At 38.7% G+C, this 23,271-nt stretch overlaps 1 protein-coding gene across 2 annotated transcripts in view; it reads left to right on the forward strand.

The window, feature by feature from the left end:
* Positions 1–23,271, forward strand: part of SDK1 (sidekick cell adhesion molecule 1) — a 901,672-nt gene that overhangs the window by 536,427 nt on the left and 341,974 nt on the right. For both annotated transcript variants that reach the window (XM_081298615.1, XM_081298616.1), the window contains exon 5: positions 8,002–8,135. In XM_081298615.1, the coding sequence (XP_081154741.1) occupies positions 8,002–8,135 (134 nt within the window). The remainder of the gene's footprint in view (positions 1–8,001; positions 8,136–23,271) is intronic.

The raw sequence follows: 23,271 nt of genomic DNA on the forward strand, positions 1-23,271 counted from the left end.
TGTGGTCAGATCCGCATGTCAGTGATGGAGGCTAGGTACTTGGCTTATCATTCCTCCAAAATCCCATCCACCTGTGGAACTTCATCCAGCTGTGTTTATCTCTTATGAGATACCTCCTTGTGTGTGTGTGTGTGTGTGTGTGTGTGTGTGTGTGTGTGTTTTGAGATACCTCCTTGTGTGTTTTTTTCTGTTTGTTTTTTTTAATTTTCTAGCAATTTAATTTATTTTTATTATTTTTTATTATCTACATATGACATTACAATGATCTTGGCAATTCATACATTTGTATCATTGGGGTATAATTTCTCATTTTTCTAATTGTACTTGTGTGGGTTTTTGGGGTTTTTTTTGTTTTGTTTTTTGTTTTTTGTTTTTTGAGATACCTCCTTGTGTGGTTTTTTTTTTTTTGGTCTTTTTAAAATTTCTTTTTTTTAGTTGTAGTTGGACACAATACCTTTATTTTTTATTTATTTATTTTTAATGCGGTGTGAGGATCGAACCCAGGGCCTCGCACGTGTGAGGCGAGTCCTCTACCGCTGTGCCACAACCTCAGCCCCTCTCCTTGTGTTTTAATGATCACATTTCACATCGTCCTTTCCCTGGATGGTATCATACACATAGTATGCACTCCATTCCTATTTACTGAAAGGGAAAATTACTTTTCCACTTACTAGGGTTCCAAGTATTAAAATATAGTTGCAAGTTCAGAGAGGAATAGCCAGAGCAAATATGTGAGTGTGAAAACCTAAATAGTTTCTTATTTTTTTTGCATTTCACTTAACACAGTTATTTTTTAATGTAGTCTTTTTAAAAAATACCTTTATTTGTTTATTTATTTATTTATTTTTATGTGATGCTAAGGATCAGACCCAGTGCCTCACACCTGTGAGGCAAGCACTGAGCCCCAGCCCCAGCCCCATACTTAACACAATTATTGATTGTATGCTTTTGTTTATCATGTTCTCTGCTTTAAAAACCAGGGAACATTGTGGATATGACAAAATGTGTGAATTTGAGTGTATTTCAAATCCACGGGACTTACGGGATATCTTACCTCCATTTGCATCTCTAGTTAAGAGTTGATCATCAATATGGAAGAGTTGTACAAAGGTGAATTCATACAAATCTAACTGTATCTTTTCCATATACTCGCTATTATGAAATTAACTACATCTGCCATAGGAAATGATCCCTGCATATACTACATTGAAGTGTTTTGCAAGGCATGGACCTCTAAGGCAACTTACTGGCAGAAGGCTTTCTGTCTCTAGTCTCCCTTCTCTGGAAAGTGCAATGTATCTTTACAGAATAATGACAGCTCTCAGATTTGATGGCTGCCTTTCCCCTAGGTGCCTGCTTACCTAGGACTTCTGGGGACCAAGTGATAAACCTGAGGGAACAAAATCAGGGACATATTAGATTCATACATTCTGTTAATGAACACAACTCCACTTGTCATTTATGTTGGTTTGAAATTCTGGGAAACAGGTTTCCCAGATTCTTTCCTCACTTGTTTTCTAAATGTCTTTCATCCCAGAGTCACTCACTGGTGGACAGCAAGTGTTTACTTCCTGACTCAGTAAACATGTCACTGTGGTGCCTTAACATTTATCCAGTATCCAGGGCCTCGTGATTGCCAAAACTCCTTGGAAGCAATTTTAGTTCTTGTAATTATATAGCTAAGGCAAGTTCATCAGTTCCGAAGTTGTCTGCCTTGAACTTGCTATTAAAGTGGGGCTTGAGATCTAGATTATACTCAGAACATTGAGCTTTAGAACCAACCCATTAAAAAGTTGTTTTGTTGAAATGGGGAATATTTTAAATGTTCTAATTTTTTAAGGACTTAAAAATGAATGTTCTACGTTTTCCTGCTCTCTGATTTTTTTAATGTATTTGAATGTCAGTTAAAACTAATCAAATGTTACTTTAGCATTTGTAATAGTAAAACTACAGACTCAAATTATGCTTTTATATGTTATGGGCTAAGTTCTTCTTTTACTGGACATTATTGAATTTGCATCATAATATATAATTCAGTACTTGTATTACCCTTTCTAGTTTGTGTTAAAAGTGCCAAAGATCAAAATACTTACTGGTAACTAAAGATGATTTCTCTTTTTATGGAAGCCAAAGGATGGTTTCATGGCAAATTTTGCAGCACCCCATGGAAGCTTCTGAACCCCTCCTGAAACTCCTCCCTTTGCCCACAAATACTTCTAAGCGAAAGTTATTAAAGTACTTTCTGTCACTTCCCCTAGTATATAAATAACTCAACATAAGCTCCATGGGCCCCAAACAGTATATTCTTGGTTCAGTTATTTTCCCTTCCACTCTCAGTCACAGGCCTGAGAACCCAAATAGTCACTCAGTAGACAGTAAACAAAAGTATTTGGTTCTGCTCCTATAAATGTATGCTCTGACTTTTCCTTCCTGGTCTGGAGGTCCATCAACTACCCACTGAACTGTTTCTACCAACCATAAATCCTGTGCTTCCAGGATTATTATGTTAATGTCACATTTCTGAAAGCGGATGATTTATTGTGGCATGAGGAACATGACATCACCTGGAAATGGGTAGCAGGAAGCTCCACCATACACTCCCCAGCAAGGTGGCCCTACCTTTGTATGCCCGAGCTACAACCCCAGCCCCTCTAATGTGTTCTTTATAAACCCAACATTCTAGTTTTCTGAGCTGTAGTTCATTTCACACATATTGAACTGAGATTTTCCTTATTATTTTTATTACCAAGTCATGGAATTAGAAGATAGAATTATGAGGTTCTATTTTTAAATATAGAATTAAAATGGAGGAAGACTAAGGAAATTATTTTACATAAAGCCATATGTACATTTCTATAAAGTAAAAGGAAAATTTCTCTGGCTGAATACTGTAATTTTCCTGTAAATTCAATGTAAGTTTTAAATGAATTCTCTGGAATTATGTTCTAACAAAGCTGAGTGGTTCATATTAGGTCAAAGTATTGAATTTTGCTACCATAATTACTTAGCATGCCCTTGCATTCCTTTAGAACACTATTCTTCTGATAACAAAAGTAATATTTGTTTACAGTACAAAGGTTGGAAAATATTTTAAAATACATAATTCAAAAGAGACTAACTTGACTCTCCCTCCTTAGAGGCCGCCTGCAGCTGCATGCTTCATGCATACATGCAGAACATGTCATGTGTACAGTTGTTTTCTCGGCGCCCAGAAGAATACACTTTTTCATCCCAAATGGATGCTGTTACCTGTGCTTTTTGAATCTGTGTCAGCACATTGTTGAAGTCTAGTAACAGAAACTCTGACTCAAAATAGGTTTTAAATTGACTGAAGTGTGGTATCCCTGAAATAGAATGTGCAGAGGCAGGCTGGCTGCAGGATGGGTGGTTGGTTGGTGGGCTCTGCCAGGCTGTCAGGGACCCAAGGACCTTCTGTTCTCCCTCTCCTTCTACCCACATTGTTAGCTTCATTCAAAGGTCATATCCTCATAGCTATTAAATTGCCACCATGAACACCAGGGACAAATGACCATGTCCAATCCTGATGTTGAGAAAGGCGGCCCCCTTACCCTGCAGGCTGCCTGGGCAGGTGTGAAGCTGGGTGCTCTAGGCACGTGCTGCTGTGCTGTCACCAAAAAAAAAAAAAAAAAAAGTTTCTTAAAGCATCACAACAGTTACCAGGACTCAAAATTGATATGAATGTTTTTAGATATTTTATTTACATTTAAAAAAAATCAGTTTCCTTTGTAAAAACTCTTTTTTTAGAACAATTTGGAGAGAAAACAAGAATAGTTTTATGGGGAACTAATTCTCATCTATCTAAAATTGTCCAAAGATTTAGCATTTTTGTGGTGTGTTCTTTTTAACAACAACAAAAAAATAATAATAAGTTTTTTTTCATGAATAGTGACTTAAACATGTTCAGAAATTAAAAGCTAATAGAAAAAAAATTAAAAATAAAAGCCTTAATAGAGGTAAATTGTAATGTTTCCAATTGCTCTTTTTTTTAAGAGAATTATAGTTATACATCGTATTTGGGTCATCGTGACAGAATTATACATGAACGGAACTCAATTTCAGTTCATGTCCCCCTTTTTCCCTTTCCTCTTCCCTTTCCCTGTCCTCCTTCTGTTACTCTATTGATATTCCTTTCACTCATCGATTTGTTTATTTTTTAAAATATTTTTTGTAGTTGTAGATGGACACAATCGCTCCATTTATTTATTTATTTATTTTTGTGGTGCTGAGAATCGAACCCAGTGCCTCACACATGCCAGGCAGGTTCTCTACCACTGAGCCACAACCCCAGCCCCATTTGTTTATTTTTGATTGTTTTTTTCTACTTATACATAAAGGAGAAATTCCCTGGGTGTGTTTATATATGCACATAGCATTCTTTTTAAACATTCATTCTGCATTTCCTCACCTTTCCCATCCTTCCATTCTCTTCTTCAATCTCCTTCTTCTTCTCCACTGATCTTCCCTGCATCTTTATGATCTCCAATTCTCCTCTCCTTATTTCCTTCTTTTCCTCTAGCTTCCATATGAGAGGAAATTTTTATGTATTTTTAAGTTTTCAAGATCCTTGAAACAATGTAACAAATAATATAGAGAATTAATGGGTATTTTACAAGACTAATTCTGAGAAATAATAAGCATATTTGAAATTACTATGGTGAAAATCAGATGTTAAAGCAAAAAGTTATATATTCCATTTTTAAATTATGCTATTAAATGTGTATAACTTCATGTGTAGTAAATATTCATATTTAATTTTAGGTGCCAATGTAACATACACTAAAATAAAATGGAACAATTTCTATGGTTCTATAAAAGAACCTATAAAGGAGTCATAAATAATTATAGTACAACTCTTTTGAAATACTTTTATGGTACTAAAAATTGAAAACTTCCTAATAGGGAATTTTTCCTAAATGAGACATGAAATAAATTAGCCATAGAGACCCATAGTGTAATCTGTCCTGTGGGAGCCCTGAGTGAGCAGTCTCTCCTTAAGCTAATTTTATACAATGCTTAAAAACCAAGAATTTTTGAAAAACCTCTCAAAAGGTAACAGAAAGGAAAAGGTTGTTATTACATTGAATTCCTCATGAGAAGTTACTAGGTTTGCATGTCCAGTTCTAGAAGGGCTCTGACTGGGATCAAAAAAACAAATAAGCAGAGCTCTTCCTGCTGGTGCAGTCCACTGGGTGCCCTGGGGTCTCTGGTCCGCTGGAGATAAGAGCACAGATGAAGTGATGTTTCTGTGCTCAGAATGCATCTTTCCCTCCTTGTCTAACTCACCAGCCGGACAGCAGTTTACCCATGTTCACAGTTTATATTTTTTAGCAAATTCTACCTCCCCCACTCATCTCCTTAACTAGCAAAAGGAATACAGAATCCTAACAGAAGCAAAGGACACTGAGGGGCCCCATTTCAATGAAAAGTTGCTTGGATTTATGGATATTGTGTCTTTATTATTTGTTTTGCTTTTTATTTTTATTTATTTATTTTTACATTTGCATTTTTTATTGGTTGTTCAAAACATTACAAAGCTCATGACATATCATCTTTCATATATTTGATTCACGTGGGTTATGAACTCCCATTTTTACCCCAAATACAAATTGCAGAATCACATCGGTTACACATCCACGTTTTTACATAATGCCATATTAGTGACTGTTGTATTCTGCTACCTTTCCTATCCCCTACTATCCCCCCCTCCCCTCCCCTCCCATCTTCTCTCTCTACCCCATCTGCTGTTATTCGATTCTCTCCCTTGTTTTTCTTTTTCCCCCTTTCCCCTCACAACCTCTTATATGTAATTTTGTGTAACAATGAGAGTCTCCTTCCATTTCCATGCAATTTCCCTTCTCTCTCCCTTTCCCTCCCACCACTCGTCTCTGTTTAATGTTAATCTTTTCCTCATGCTCTTCCTCCCTGCTCTTTTCTTAGTTGCTCTCCTTATATCAAAGAAGACATTTGGCATTTGTTTTTTAGGGATTGGCTAGCTTCACTTAGCATAATCTGCTCTAATGCCATCCATTTCCCTGCAAATTCCATGATTTGTCATTTTTTAGTGCTGTGTAATACTCCATTGTGTATAAATGCCACATTTTTTTTTATCCATTCATCTATTGAGGGGCATCGGGGTTGGTTCCACAGTCTAGCTATTGTGAATTGTGCTGCTATGAACATTGATGTGGCAGTATCCCTATAGTACGCTCTTTTAAGATCTTCAGGGAATAGTCCCAGAAGGGCGATAGCTGGGTCAAATTGTGGTTCCATTCCCAGCTTTCCCAGGAATCTCCATACTGCTTTCCAAATTGGCTGCACCAATTTGCAGTCCCACCAGCAATGTACAAGTGTACCCTTTTCCCCACATCCTCTCCAGCACTTGTTGTTGTTTGACTTCATAATGGCTGCCAATCTTACTGGAGTGAGATGGTATCTTAGGGTGGTTTTGATTTGCATTTTTCTGACTGCTAGAGATGGTGAGCATTTTTTCATGTACTTGTTGATTGATTGTATGTCCTCCTCTGAGAAGTGTCTGTTCAGGTCCTTGGCCCATTTGTCGATTGGGTAATTTGTTATCTTATTGTCTAATTTTTTGAGTTCTTTGTATACTCTGGATATTAGGGCTCTATCTGAAGTGTGAGGAGTAAAGATTTGTTCCCAGGATGTAGGCTCCCTATTTACCTCTCTTATTGTTTCCCTTGCTGAGAAAAAACTTTTTAGTTTAAGTAGGTCCCATTTGTTTATTCTTGTTATTAACTCTTGGGCTATGGGTGTCTTATTAAGGAATTTGGAGCCCGACCCCACAATATGTAGATTGGAGCCAACTTTTTCTTCTATCAGATGCAGAGTCTCTGATTTGAAATCAAGCTCTTTGATTTATTTTTGAGTTAACTTTTGTGCATGGCGAGAGAAAGGGATTCAGCTTCATTCTGTTGCATATGGATTTCCAGTTTTCCCAGCACCATTTGTTGAAGATGCTATCCTTCCTCCATTGCATGCTTTTAGCCCCTTTATCAAATATAAGAATGTAGTAATTTTGTGGATTGGTCTCTGTGTCCTCTATTCTGTACCATTGGTCCACCCGCCTGTTTTGGTACCAGTACCATGCTGTTTTTGTTACTATTGCTCTGCTTTGCTTTTTAAAAATGAGTAGCATGGTGAGAGTCTTTATGTGGAGCAATTGAAAGTGTACTAGTCTACTTCTGTAGGTGCATGGTTGCCATGTGACCTTTGCAGGTAGCTGTGGTTCAGAGAAAGCGTGGGTGGGTCGAGTGTGTCTCCAGTTCCTTTGGCATTATACTTGGACATTTGAGGAGGATTTGGTCACAATCATGTAGACCAAATAGTCTACTTGCTTCTTTGCACTCTTAGGTTGTGGAGACAGAGCAAGCAAATGAGGGTTCTTAGTGATGCTGGAAAAATTGAAGGGTTAGCACTATGCTCATTGGACACCTCCTTCTACTCACCAGTATAAAACATAAATATGCAAAGGTTCTAGCGAGCACCCCCATCCCCCACCCTGATGGAGAAAATCTTGACAGACTCATTTGCCCTGGGCCAAAGATTTGACAGTCTAACCCTCTACTCCAAAGATTTGTGAGCATTTCATAATCAAATAACCCTGCCTGAAAAAGAAGGAACAGCTTCCCTGGAACTTCTCTATGGCCTTGTGATGAATTCTTATAGGAATCTCTGGATTTTAGCAACCTCTTGATGTATGTATTTCAAAACATTGTCTCCTCGAAGTCAAGCTTGGTACAGATGTGGAGCACCTGAAACAGTCAGAGACTTATAGCCATAGGACTCCATGGGACCAGAGAAGACTCACTGTTGCCACATTCCTAAAGTCTGCCTGTGTATTGTTTTTGTCCTTTTAAATCTTTTTTTAAAAAACTCTAGATATTGCTGTGTAGTTGGTCCAATAAATTAATTTTGTCTTATCTGGAGTGGTTTTGACACTGTCTCTGATTTTTGGAACAGAGCCATAACGCTGGAGAATCAGCTGGTGATCCTTGCAACGACAACAAGTGATTCCGGGGCTTATTATGTGCAGGCGGTCAATGAGAGGAACGGAGAAAACAAGACAAGCCCTTTCATTCATCTGAGCATAGCAAGTGAGTTTTGGAATTACAGATGATAATTCCTAAAGAAATAAAATCTTGCCTTAATTAATAACCACAGTCTGATGGGACATTTTGCAATGAATCGCATCTCTCTCTGGTATAGTAGTTATGGTTTAATATTGATCCAACATCAATAGTTTGAAGAGCTTCAGAGCTGTTGCTTCCTTTGAAATGATTTGCAGAAAATGTGAATCGAACTGGTATTTTTGAACGCAAGATCTTATTTGTCTTGTGGATTTAAAGAAATGTTTTGTACATAGTTAATGTACATTGGTTTAATAACAACAAAATGTCTTTTGACTATGAATTGTATTTTTGAACTTTATTTGAGACTAGATCAGGTACAGATTATGTTCCTTTAATAATAATAATATTCTTGAGGAAAAAAATATGCCTATGAAGTTGTGGTAAAATCACCAGTATTTAAGCACAGTATTTAAGACTGTTGCTATCTGATTAAACTAAGAGCATGGATCATGAAGAAAACATGTACAAACCGCGGTTATATGTACAGTTTATTTGAGGGCATTTTAGTTTGAGGAAACTTTAAATGTTTGGCCTTTGAAACTGTACAGCAGGAGATAATTGCTAGAGAAGGGGAAAATAACCCAAAGCAGGAACTTTGAACTATACTGGATCCACATGTGCAAAGTAGAGGGCGTGTCATCAAATGTTGACAGTGTGAAGCTTCATGGTACAAAATGCAGTTATTATGCTGTTGAGAAAATGTGGTTGGGAAATAGTAATGCCAGATGGTAAATTTCAAAATATTATGATCGCATTATACAAGAGTGAATTATATAGGTCTGGCTGTAGAGTAGCAGATTTCATCTTTTTGAACAATGCTTGAAGGTTTTCTCCTTCAGTTAGCTTGAAAAGTGTATGGCATGCAGAGGGTGGAGTTTGCTCCACATGGTCCTTCAGGACAATTACTTTAGGCCCAGTAGAGTTCACAGGGTGAAATGTTCATAGCAAATGCTGGGTGCTAGAATCTGTAGATTAACTGAGTTCTTACCTGCCTCCACATTCCTGTTAAGTGATCTGGCCAGCTGCATGTGCTTCATCCTGCCATCAGTCCTTAATTCCCAGGAATTGAATCGTGCTCCCGAGACTGGGCAGATGTAGAATCACTGAGGCCTTTTAATGATCTGAGAATTATGCCAGTTGACTAGATGGGAGTGCTCTAAATCCAGTGCATGATGCACTGCCATTTAAAGGATCATCTGAACTCAGAGTCAAAGGAGAAATGAATATGATTTTCAAGGTATTTTCAGGAGTGATAACAAAGGGTGGAAATTATATTATCAAGTAGATTGTGATTATTTTTAATGATTTCCACATTTTACAACTAGAGCCATTTATTCTATTTAGCAAATCTGATTTAGTACTCAATTGTGATATAAATAATAATAGTCAAGGATGGTAGACTTCTAAGTCAGAAACAAAGAAATTGGCCTCAGTTTGTTAAAAGAGGTGAAACATAATTTCACAAAAATTCTGGTACACGGAACACTCACAATTTACATTTAGTAGTTTCCTATAGGCCATTCTGATAGCCTATAGAAAATAAAGCTGGTACAGTACATTTGCAAATTACTATATGAATGCAATACCATGGCATTAGATAATTAGAATATGTAGATTTTTTCAATAATTTGTTTCTACCCCAACTAAAAGTATATTGGAATCTGCTCATAAATATTATAATTAACTGCTTGCATTTTGTTTCATTGAATATTTTTATCTTTTCATTGGCACTAAAGAGAATGTGTAAACGGTGAAATATAATGAGGTTGATGATCTGGACTGGGAGAAAACCCACATTTTGTTTCTTTGTATAATTCTTTGCTTTTTATCAGGACCAGGTACAGCAGGGAAAGGAAGGACTTTGAGGAAAACTTCATTATTTAATTCCTAGGAGAACCTTCCTTTGACACATTGGATTTAGCTAAATGTTAAATGGCACCAATTATGCATTTTCCCACTAAAAGTTCTATTTTGAAAACCTCTAAAGATCAGAAGTCTTGATAAATCTGTAAAACTCCCCAGAACTGCATGTTTAAATTAGGTTCTGTCTGGACCATGGTGATGCTTTCTGTAATGGGAGCCACAGCTTGGGCCTGACGCCTGGGGAGCACTGCAGGCCCCTCACCACCCTGGATTTATTATGAAATTAGATATTCAAAATACCCTTTCACACCTTGGCAAGACATAGTGTGCTGTGGACCTAGAAATCTTTTTATTCTGAGGTAGCCTTTTGTGAAAACACCAACAAGATTGATGAAAAATTTTTTAAATTTGCCAGCCTGCATTTCTGAAGAATCAAAAGACATTACAGCCAATTATTATTTAATGAAGACACATTTTTCCTTGGTGTCAGAAGAATAAAGTTAAGAACCTTTGTGTAGTGACTGTAGTCAGAGTAGCAATGTGCCAGGAGTCAGATTCCTGGTGGATTGCACTGTAGTTAATTTAGCAGTGGTGTGTCCTTTGTCCTACCTCTCCTTCCCCTCTGTGGGGGCAGTAGGCATGAGGACGGAGCAGTGGGGCTAGCCTTGTCTCAGAGCATGTAGATGAGCCATGTGCTGTCACCGCCAATGGGAGGAAAAAATGTTTCCAGAACAACTGTACCTCAAAGTTCAAAATCCTTACTACCTTTTGCTGAATATTTTGGCTATGCTTGAAGTTTGTGGGAAGCAAAAGATAAAGAGAGTATGGCTAAAAATAAATAAATTTTTAAAAACAGGAGTGTTAGAAGTGAAATGCAGCCCTGTAGTGGCCGCACCTGCTGTTATGTACACTTTTCATAGTTGGTATTTTTATGTCTTAAGGCTTCTCCTGGTTTGTTTGGTTAAGAAGATAAACTGCAGCCTGGGCAGCACGGCTATTCCTGTCGGGAAGTCCAGGAGGTCTCTGAGCTCTCCATCTCTGGCCAGTAGGGAAAGCTTGCTGCCTTCACAGGGGTGGATTCACTTTGAAGTTCTAATGTGACGTGAAGCCAGCAGATGTTAAGGACACAGGTGGGACTGCCGAAGCGTCCTGTATGAATTTTTCATAACTGGCTCCTGCAGCTCAAATGCACACCAGAAAAAGAATTGGTTAGGACTCACCTGAGAGTCGACATTTCTATTCTGAGGTCAAACCCAGGCAAGCTTTATAAACCTGTCAACCTGTTTTTCAGTCTAACTTTGAAGATTTTACATTGAGTTCACTTTTGTGGATCAAATCTTCTCAACTGAATTAATATGTGAATGGAAGTTTCTTCTTTAAAAAAAAAAAAAGCCCATAGTTAGGAGATGAGAAGAATTCTGTAGAGTGATTAATCAATCATTGTTTAAGTGCCATTGTACATACCTCAGACACATCATCAGTTCTGATCCAATATTCAAAATGTCCAGTGTAATGAGATTCTCTACTAGGGATGAAGCTTAGATTAAAAAAGAAATGACTGCCTCTCTCCTTCCTGCTTTTTTCACCTCTTTCATTTTAATGTCTCCTCTTCAAACAACATTTGCAGATAGGATATCATTTCAGCTGATTCTCCTTCAGGCTGACAAACCCTTGCTTTTAATTCTGAAGACCACTTAACATTCTTTTGTCCTCTATAATGCTAATTTAACTGCAGACCTCATATATGGTTAGTAGTTGAAAGTGGATTCCTGAGAATAATGTCTTTGCACAGTCATTGTAGAGGACTGCCCTGTAAAACATGCCTTTTGTGTGCCTAGATAAAATTCTATCTCATTTTCCTTATGCCTTTAACATTAAAGGGGACAAGGGGCAGGCATAAGCCTTTCAAATGGACTCTGACATAAGTTGAATTCCTAAACAGTAGGAACAGTTTGAAATACAGTCTTACTCAAAATCTGTCTGGGGATAGGACCCACATTCCAGGTGATCAGCTTCGAATCAAGCTGCAACTCTATAGGTTGCATGATGCTTTACTGCCAGAATTTTCAGATAACATAAAAAAAGAAAGTGTATTTTATAGAGAAGTCATGAGTTTAGTGGTTTAGCCACATATTGAACCTGCTAAGTTGGGTGTGTAATGAGACAGAGGTGTGTGCTGGTTCCAGCCTCTGGAGCCACTCTGGTCCTGATGGGCAGGACCATGTCTGGGGCTCTGCACTCTGTAGCTCCTTTATACATACTCCATCAGGAAATGAACCCCAGACATCATCCCCAACCTAGGATTACTTAGTTATGTAGAAGTTGTAAGCATTGATGTCATACCAAAGAGAGAAATCCAAAGTATAAAATATTTTAAGAATCTTGCTCATCATAAAAATTTCATTTCATCTTTGGAATGGCATGATATATACTTTGTAAGTAAAAATTCCTATTTCACTTGATCATTGTAATAATGTTTAATTTTTTGGCCAAATTCCTATGACATGTGGTTGCAAAGAATTGTGTTTCCTGGTCATGTGATATCCATTCCACAAGAATTTGTTTAGTTCAAACTAAATATCCATATGGATAACTATGCTTCTGCTGGTAAAAGTGAAACCATAGCCTGTTGGAGTGTTCTGAAAGCAGACAGGCACAGGAGGGCATCCTGTCTACTTCTTGATAAGTGAGAACATCCAATTACCCCTGGGATAGCTTGAACACAGTGAGAGAGGTGACCACCCAACTAAATACTTGATCTGCTTGATAAACAATGTTAAAGCTTGGTTTTTACTTATTTTCACTTAAAAACATTAATTAAAATGTCAAGTCTAATATTTTGTTTCTGAACCCAAAATATTCACATGCATGTGTGGACTGATGAATGACTTTAAACTCTGAGGACAGCTGGTGACTGACAACAAGACTTAAGGAAAGACAAAAAAAAAAAAATCCAAAAAACAAAAACAGAAAGACTGAAGAGATGAGGCCATCATTCTCTCCGCACATCCTGAAACCAAGACTGGATTATTTCTGTTGCCCCTTCATACTGTCTCACTCATCTTCCAGCTTTTCTTATGTGATTTATCCTATCCTTGCTTTGCCATAGGTCAACCGTAAAGAATCAGGTTCAACTGTGAACTGTAATTTGCCCTGAACTCTTGAGCAAATCTGGAATAGCCCAGCACCCCTGGTCTCCCAAGGCAGCATCTTCCCACTGGGCTGTCTTACCTGGAGCCCAAAAGGACTTGTAGAGGGATAAGCAAACAAATGACATTCTCAGGGGATTCGTCCAGGTTCTTTTATACACTCTTTTTAAAAGGTCTGTCAGAGGATACCTGGGGTCCAGGTGACTCTTCTCTCAATTGTCCTTTCCTTCATGTACAAGATGGAAGGCTCATGTGTCACTCATTCTGCTTTTCAACATGAGCACTATCTGAAGATATAAATGCACAGGGGCCAAACAGAGGAACGATTCTAAATGTCAGTGGCAGAACTGAGAAAGACTAATAACTGGGAAATAAATCATTTTGTAAATCAATTCTTTGCTGTTTTCAAAGTGAAGTGGGACCCAGACACATTGCCAGATGACATTTCATTATAAATATTTCCAATGACTGCTAACTGTGATATTCCCCCCATTGTTGGGACAAGAAGGCAGTTCCATCTCCTTTGCAGTTTTGGGGCCCATGAGTGGAATATAGTGTGTCACTTTCAAGCTCTTCCCTGTCCAGGCCACAGGTCGAGAGAGTGGAGCCACAGGAGGGAAGCATCCAGGTCTGAGTGTCAGCACAGGAAAGCCTGCCACAGGAGCATTCCAGTGGAACTGGATTCAGGAGTGAGAAACAAAGCTCTGGCCCTCGCCCTGAGATTTCATGTTTGCTTGTTATTTAAACAAAGAATCAGCCTGTCCCAATTGGTAAATGACTCTGTGACTTTTGGTTTATAACTCAGCAATTTAAAGAATGGAGAGATATTCTATGACAAAATTTCTTTCATTCTCATTCATAACTTTACTTGAACAAAATTTCACAGTAGTTATATCTATAAAACATAAAATTTTAGATAAGGATTATTTTAGATAGGATTAGAACTAGGGTTAAATTTCACTATCCATCTATCTTATTGAGGGGCTCAGTTCCAGTTTTTAAAAAATATATAAAATATTCATCAAAACTTTTTGGTGGAGGATCAATGATAACTATAATAATAACTCAGTGTAAGTACTGCTGTTGTTTCTCCCAAAGTCATTCAGTCCCTGGGTAAAACTTAAATTTATGCACATATTTTTTGGAGGCTATAATGGGCTGATCAATAAGATACTTTCAGTCAGTAAATGTAGTAAATTAGGATAAAATTCTGTAGGAAAAGAAGAATAGAAATACAAATTCAAGAAGAAAAAAAGAAATAGTAAAATTTCTTACTATTAAGAGTTAGAGCTTGTTCATATATTTTTAAAGTGGGTGATGATGTGTATCAAATCTTTAGACCTGTTCTATCAAATATTTAGATTCCTTTGAATACATAAAAAGAGTATACCTGGGCTGGGGTTGTGGTAGAGAGCTTGCTTAGCAATCTGTGAGGCACTGGGTTTGATCCTCAACACCACCTAAAAATAAATAAATAAAATAAAAGTCTATCAACAACTAAAAAAATTTTGAAGAAAAAGTACAGCAATAGTTTTATTTTATTTAAAATATATCAGAATATTAAAATATACTGAAAATTATATTATTTGCAGCCCCTCAAATTTATAATGAAAAACTTTGATGTCAACCTAGAATGTGGAAAAATCATTCTACAAATCTTTTCAGATGATCTAGAAGCATAAACTGTTCTAAGCTACATGCAGATTCAGTGATAATTTTTAAATAAAAAGTGAGGTTTCATGACCCTCCAGGGCACAGATGGATGAGGGCACTAGCCTCCTGGAGCACCAGATGAAAGTGTTCATGTGTGTTTGCCTTGCCCAGTTTCCACGACAGCCCTGGAAACAAGAACCAGCTCCATTTCAAGCCAAGTACACAGAAGAAGATCATGAGCCCAGTCCCAAGAATATGAATGTGAGGACTCAGTTAAGGCTTCTGTGACCCCCAAACCTTGGTTTCTCCATGTGCTTCAGAGGCTGATTTTGCTCTTTGTGCATATGAGGGAAGCCAAAGGAGAAGACAAAACTTGGGGTGAGGGGTATGCACCAGCCAGCCCTCTTCCGTTGCAGATTCTGTGAGAGCTCTGGCACACTCTAGCTTTAGAGGGGCTGGCTTTGTGTCTAGAAGCAGAGGCCTTCTGTTTTGATGCCAGAAATACTCCAGTAGACATTCAGTCTAGGTGATAACAGTGTGCTGGCCACACATGTGTGGCTTTGAAGTTGATATCCCTGGGTACCTGGAGAGGCACATTTGGGTGATCAGGTTTGGTTTTGGGGAATAATAGGAGATGAGCCTGGAGTCAGTGCTTGTTAATGGAGCATCACTACAATAAGTTACAGTTCATAATAATATAGTGGCTATTTCATCAGAGCAGCAATACACAGGACACCACATAGGATATAAAGTAAGACATGATCTGTCCCGCTGGATTTACACGACTGATGTGCATGATCAAACTCACTGTTTCCCAGATGTTACTGTTAGGCTGTTGGGCAGATTTTGCACAGTGAGTAAACTCCACCTAAGGAGTAAGGTAGGCACTCCGGAGAACTCATTACCAAGCAGAACTGACCAGTTGGATTCAGTAAATGGATCATAAGTATTCATTTACTTCTCCCAATTATGGTTATGATTATTTAAGGGCACAGAGTATCATTCGGCAGTGATTTGCCTAATCAGATTTTTTACAAACTCCTCCACAAAGCTGAGCTTTAATAATTCCTATGAACCACCTTCCCTCCCACCCTCTTGTTAATGTACCAATTTAAATTATTATGCTCAGATATTTAAGTGTGGGAGTCCTCTAATTGTGGTACTTTAAGGGCTGGAACTTGAAGTAGCCCTAATAATGTTTACCCTTGACTCTGGGATATAATTTCTCAAACTTAGCCAATAGCTGCCTGCCTGAATTCAATTGACAGGGAGTTTGAGATAATTTCATTGAAAGCTTATAATATGTGAACATGGCATTTCAGAATTTACACTGTATTGAGAAGGACTCAACATTGTAACTTGCTCATGTGGTGACTTCCCAACTCTATAATCACTTTGGATGTGCCATATGTTAAAGTGCTGGATCTGTTTTTTCTACCACGATAAGAAAAGTTAAGAAACCTATAAAGGCCACAAATAAATGGAATAGAATATTAAATTTTCCTTGCAGTCATTCTACAAGCACTAACATACATCCATTACACATCTTATCTGGGAAAATCCTAAACAAAGAAATGGTTATTGAACTGAGATGAGACTACAGAACTACTTGTTAGTTGTAAATGTAGTTTTCATTAAAAAAATTGTATTTACTTGATAGTGAAATACAAATGATGATCCTGGTTATTTCTCTGATGTTTGGCTTTTAGTTATTTTCTGGGCTAAACAGTTCTACTTGGACCTTCCCAGTATTCCTTTTATGAAAATGTTGTTATTCTGAAGATGCTAATTAAGAAGCTCCTGTCTCTTTTCTCAACCTTAAGAATTTTTGAGATTTTCATAATCCAGACATGTCTGATTTGCTGGGAAAATTGTCTTTTTATATCTCATATTTCAGGGAGAAAAAAAATGAGACTATGTGAGTTTCTGGTTTGGAGGGAACATGTAGAGTGAAATCAAGCACTGCCATAATAGCATGGTGTTTGTGCTGAGGATATGCCGGGTATCTTGTGGTAACTTTAACTTCAGCTTATAAGCCTGGATGGGAGTCATGATTTGGACCACAGTATAATGAAAACATGTCATGGTAGTACCAATAGCAGCTGTTTATTGAATGTCTACTATATGTTCAATGTGCAAATATTATACTCAATTAAAAACATTAATCCCCATTTAATACCCATTTTAAAATCAATAAACTATGAGGTGAGCAATATTTATCCCCATTATATAAATGAGAAAACAAACCAAAGGAATAAATTACTTGCACAGGCTTACAGAGTTAGATGGCTTGATTTTGAACCCTAAATTAAGAGACCTTCACTATTTTACTTATTGAGAGTATTTGTAGTGTAGTATTGGTTTGACTTTTAAAATCATGTTGAAATTTATTAATCTGGCTGCTATAGTATATACTGCCTGACAATGGTCACCTTTGATCACAGTTCATTTCTACCTTTACCACTTAGTCATAATGTTTTATTACTGATCACTGTAAATGATGCTCTTTTGGCTCTTATAGAAGGCAATTACAGCAGGTAATTAAAATTGTAGATCTTTACAATGTGGTTGAGAATACTAAATCAAGCCTTAGGAAAATTAGGTAAAGTATCTGTTACAGTGAAAGACCACTTAGCCACTTTGAAGTCCATTACCAAAGCCAGGGTCAGTAATGGACTCCTCACTTTTCCAAAAACATTTTTTCTCTGAGATGGAAAGAAGTGGAATTTATATCAGAAATAATAGAAGCCAGAAAATTATCCAAAGATGTAGATTATGTGTTATAATTAGTGAGTTCTTAGCAATAGTCTCTGCCTGTGATTCTTCAGGTAATTATTCTGTTGGTGCCCTCTCACCTTTCGTGATCTTCAGGAATCGTCTTAGCACAAATCAGCTCCCACTCTTCCAGCCTTGTGTAGCTCCAAATTTGGCGAAGTAGGACATGGGAGGGGTAGAAAACCCATGGCTCCTGATTGTCAGGGCAACTTGTTCTTTTGCCTAGGAATATCTGGCAGGTGTAGCCTTTTAAGACTATTCCAAAGATTATTATTTTATGTAGTTTTATAGAATCATAAAAATGTGAGCTGGGCATTTTCTGGTTCACCTCAGTTATGAGCCTGAATGACCATCTGGGGAGTCTGAGGGCTGTAATGGCTTTGTGATTTTCCCAGAGAGCAAGATACACACACAAAACCAGAAGCACAAAGCTCAAGTGAAATCCTTGAAAGAATGAATGTCTTCCCAGCATGGACTTGAGGAACAGGAGCTGGACAAAAAGGAGTCAGAGGGCTGGGGATGTGGCTGAAGTGGTAGCGCGCTCGCCTGGCATGCGTGCGGCCTGGGTTCGATCCTCAGCACCACATACAAAACTAAGATGTTCTATCTGCCGATAACTAAAAAATAAATATTAAAAAAATTCTCTCTCTCTCTCTCCTCTCTCACTCTCTCTCTTTAAAAAAAAAAAAAAAAAAGGAGTCAGAGAAGACAGCCCTCCAGCTATGTGCAGATGCTGGTGGTTGTTGACTGAGGTGCTGTTAGTGCAGGGGGCTCCCACCTGGGGTCACGTGCCCCACCCTGTGCCACTCCCAGCTTTCCTTGAAAGATTGATGCAGTCTGTTTTTCCTGTAGGCTGTCACTGTGTTTTCACTGATTCAGAGTGGATGGACTTGCGTTTGGGGAAGTTTCCAGCACAGATGTGCTCCAGCATTCAAGCCTCTCCATTCCTATCTGTCCTCATCAGTCAGAATGATCTAGGTATAGAAACCACATGCATCAGTTAACCTTTTGTTATTAGTTGCTTTCAGAATGCATAAGTGGTCTCATAGTACTTAAGAGAACTCCTGATTGAAAAAATGGCCTCAGACAAAACATAGGCACAAACGGCATCATCATAAAGAAGTGAGGTGAATAGGCAATCTTCTGACCTTTTTTTTCTTTGTTCATTTTAGTTATAGTAGTTTTTAAAGTCATGACAGTGAGCATGTTTACTTTTATGATTGATAAAAATCTAGGAAGCAGTTCTGCTTGTTCAAACCCTCTCCAGGAATTAAGATATGCTGTATCGTGTCCACCTGTTAAGTTTGTGCTTAACGGGCTGATGTCCAGGCTTGGTGCTTGATCCTGAGGAAGCTAAATGAAGAAGACTTGTGGACCTTGACCATGGACCTTGCTCCCCTGTGGCTGGGAGAGGCAGCCTCATGGGAGAGGACAGTGTGTTCAAGGCCAGAGGCTACAGAGTTATGCCGGGAACCCTGAGGGAGCACAGGCCAGGGGGCTGTGGATTCTTCTGAGGTTGGGAAAGCTTTGTTAGCAGAACTCCATAAAAAATCTTTTCTTTTAAGGAGAGAAGCACCACCAGTGAGATGATTAAGGAAAAGACATTTGGGGAGAATGGTGCTGTGTAGGGACTGTTGGCATCCTGTACTGTCACTTGTTCCCTTTGTTTCACACCAGTCTTCCCAGCAAGACTCCACCTTTCATGCAGCCTCATTCCAAGAGTCATTTTTGTCTCCCATCAGAACCTAAGTTTCACAAGAGCAGGGGTTTTGTCTCTCGTTTCCCCAGGCCACACAAGGCCTCAGTGAACACTTGTCCCTGAATGGAGGAAGCGTTGCAGTGAGCCCCTCTTCCCCTCCTTGCTTGATTCTCCATCCTACTTCCTGGGATCCCTCTGCCCGGGGTTTGGTCTTGTTCTCCTCTAGTTCCTTTTTCTTCAGTGTCCATCACAACCTCTTGGTTCTCCTCAGCCCACAGAGGAGGAGTCTCCATTGTCTAGTTTGGGTTATTTGTTTTGTTCCATCTTTCTTTGTGTTTTTCTGCCTTGGAGATCTCCTTCTTGGGACTTTAAATATCACTTTTACTCAAATGTTATCTCCAGGCCCAAGTGCCAGTCTGGATATCAATCTTTGTTAAGTAAAAGTTGAATGACAGAATTTTAAATCTATTCTGACTCTGGGGGTCTTGGATGATTTTAAGGGAATCTGTTTCCACACCTCAATTTACATATGCATTCTTTTCCCAAACTGATCTTCCACCTTCCAAAAGAAAAGCATTCTTCCTACCAAGCCGTAACCTTTCTTGGTGTATTGCTATGGACTGTAAAGCCCTATACTAGTCAGAGAAAGGATAACTTTATGTATCAGGGCAGTGTTGAGGAACTAGATGACTTTACTAACTGGGCAAGGAATCCTCTTGCAAGTCAGGCTTACAATTCTTAGCTTGCAACAAAATTGAGAGAGGACCTAATCAAGTTGTCAGCCAATAGATCATTTAAAATAATAATTGCTGATAAATTACTTTGTGATCATGGGCATAATAGTCCAAATAATGTGAAGGAATTGAGTGAAATTGTTATGACAAAATTCCTTCCATTCCCATCTATTTATAAAAAGAAAATTTCTTAGAGCATATATTTATAAAAATGAAAAATAGAAATAAACTTGATGCCAAATGCTTTTTCATTTTAGCTAGAAATAATATTCATCCATGAATACAGGAACTAATTAAAAAAGAGCAGTCCCATTCATCTCATTAGGAGATGCATTTCTAGTAGATTTTACTTTTCATCTTCAATAATTACTTGTTAAAACTTGCCATGATGTATGTTAATATGATTATTAATAATAACTATAATAGATAACAAATCCAGAAAATTTTTAACACTTAGAATTTTAGGGTCAGAGGACACTTTTTAAGTTATCCTTTTTGTATGGAGAGGTGTGATTCAGTAACAAAAGACATTCAAAGTTTAGTGTATATTATGGTAAAATTTTGTGTCTGGACTGAAGGAGAAAAAAGAATGATGTAAAATTTTCAATTGTTGAAAAGGAGATTTGCAAGAGGATGATGGTAGGTATCAAATCCTATTGGTTTTAGGTTCCTTTGAAGGCATATGAAAGAGCAATTTAATGTTTTGTTTACCATACACTGGAAATGAAACTTAAACACTTAAATAGAAACTTTAAATAAGTGAGGGTGGTAGTTTTTTTCAAAATTCCTTTCTGGAGTACATGGGCAATATCTTGAAAGAACATGTTCCTTGAACATGGTAGTAAGATGTCTGTGTTTAGTTTGAAATTAAAGTTGAATAGAGGAGGAAAGGGAGAAGAGAAGTTGTGGGGAAGGAATCCTGCTGAGGCCTGTCAGAATGGTGGGAACACTGAAAGGTCAAATGAAGGGCAGAGCAAGCCTTTGGAAAAGGTGCTGGGCCTATGTGTTTAAAAATCATCATCAAGAAAAATTAACTACATTGAAAAATCTTTTAAATATGTAACACTTTCTTAACTCCAGATCCCATAAGAGTCATCTGGGTTTGGTCAGGACTTTTTTTGTCCATAGGTGTTTCTGATATATAGCAAGAGTGGCAAATTGTTTCACTAAATGAAGTGTGGTGCTTGGATCAATAATATGAGTGCCACTGTGGGAGCTCCTTGGAAATGCAGGAGCCTGAGCTCCTCCCAGGCCTACTGAAGCAAATAACAAGATGCTTAGGTGACTGGTACACACATGAAAATTTAAAAAAACAAGATTCCTAACAAGCTCCCAGGTGATGCCAGTGTGACTGGTTCAGAGCAAACTTCTGTTGTCACTCAGAGGTTCAGTGGCAGAGCTGATCAAAATATGGTCCCCAACCTAGAGCCATCAGCCTCACTTGGATGCTTGTTGGGCATGAAGATTCCCAGGACCCATCCTAGGCCTACTGACCAGAATCTGAGAGTGGACTCTAGAAGTTTTGTTTTAATCATGGTTCTGGGTAATTTGGATGCTCACTACAATTTGAGAAGGACTGCTCTAGGGCAAATCTCCACCAACCAACCTCATGTTGTTTGGGGCTTCAAGTTATTCTAGGGAGATCCAGTTTAATGAGAGAGCACCTGAAACTTTCACCACAAGCTTCCCTGTGTCCAAGCCCCCAGACATATGTTCTGCAGGGATCCTGAATGCACGGCTCATTTTATGCAGGCACAAGCTGATAGTGTGTTGCTTATTCTCTTGTGCCACATGCCTGTTCAGCCTTGGGCACTGTCCCTACCTGTGTATTGAGTAATTCAGAAGGCTGCCAGTTTTAGAGATATAGGGGTGGGCAGATCTGATGGTATTCAAGGCATCCTTATTGGATAAGCCCTGTCAGAATTGCTGTTTTGGGCCCTTGAGTTCTGGAGCAAGATCATTCTTTCTGCAGAAAAGAACTGTTCCTTATTTGAGAAGGACCAATATATCACTCTAACGAGTTTCTGGACTCTAATAAAACTGAGCACCAGGTAACTGGGAACCAGCCACCTATCAAAAACAAGGCAATATTAGCTTTTCCAAATCCAAGGCTGATCAGGTGCAAGAGCAACCCATTGATTGGTGGAAATGGTACATGTGGAGCCAGGCCCAGACAAATAAAGAAGAAAGAAGTAAATTTCATATGGGTGATCCCAGACTCCATGTCCCTAGCTCTTAGTCATGGACACTTGTCCTCCACCTCAAGGCTGTAGCCTCAATGAAAAAGGTCCCTTGTGACCAACTGAGAAGTAGGGCCCTGAAACTGATTCACAGGTGCATCCTAGTGATATGCTGTTGCCAGATGAAACTATAGTTGCACAATACTGCTTCTCCCCAGAGGGCTTGGCCAGCATTGGTAAAGGGAAGTCCCCAGCAATGCCCTCACTGTCATCCCACTGGCTGTTAGGTGTGTGCTTCCTGTCCCTAAACCTTAGGCTCTATTCTGCTAAAAGTCCTGTGTCCTGGAAGATGACATTCAGGCATTGTTATACAAAAAGGCCATATTATAAAGAGCATACACAAGGACTCCATGGACCAACTGCTGGACTACCTTAGGCAATTGTTGCTGACACTGTGAGGAGCCCAGGTTCTGCTACACCCTGGAAAGGGGAGGAACTGGTTAGACCAGTCGAAGGTGACTGGCAGGTATGTCCCAGGTGCCCCCACCCTAAGGTAATGGTCAATGGGCAGTTGTAGCAACCAAGGATGACTCAAGTCAACACTTCAAGAAAGGTCTGGTCATCCCATCAGACCAGCAATCTGGGCCAGCTGACATACTATTATTCAAGAGTGAGGGAATGGCACTCCTTCTCCTTCACTTTTGCTTCACTGAAATTGTGCTCACTGATAAATGTGAACCAAGGCTGGGACAGAGCAGTCTGAATCTACATAATAGAGAGAAGACTGTGTCACCATGGTTACTGCAGAAATTTGCCACAACATGTGTAGGGCCCAGAACAATGCAAACCTGCCCCTTTGAGGAGGGATTCTCAGAAGACCTATCAACCAAAAAGAAGCAGGTAGCCCAGCTCACATTCCCATTTGGTGGAAATGCATCCAGCAACTCCTTAAACCTGCTTGGCAGCTGGATTTCTGAAAACATGCCTGTGGTCTACTTAATGGTAGAGGATTATCCATAGCTCCATGCAGGCTTGCCTTCTGCAGGG

This window comes from Spermophilus citellus (genome assembly GCF_964194105.1).
Source record: "Spermophilus citellus genome assembly, chromosome: 6".
NCBI lineage: Eukaryota > Metazoa > Chordata > Mammalia > Rodentia > Sciuridae > Spermophilus > Spermophilus citellus.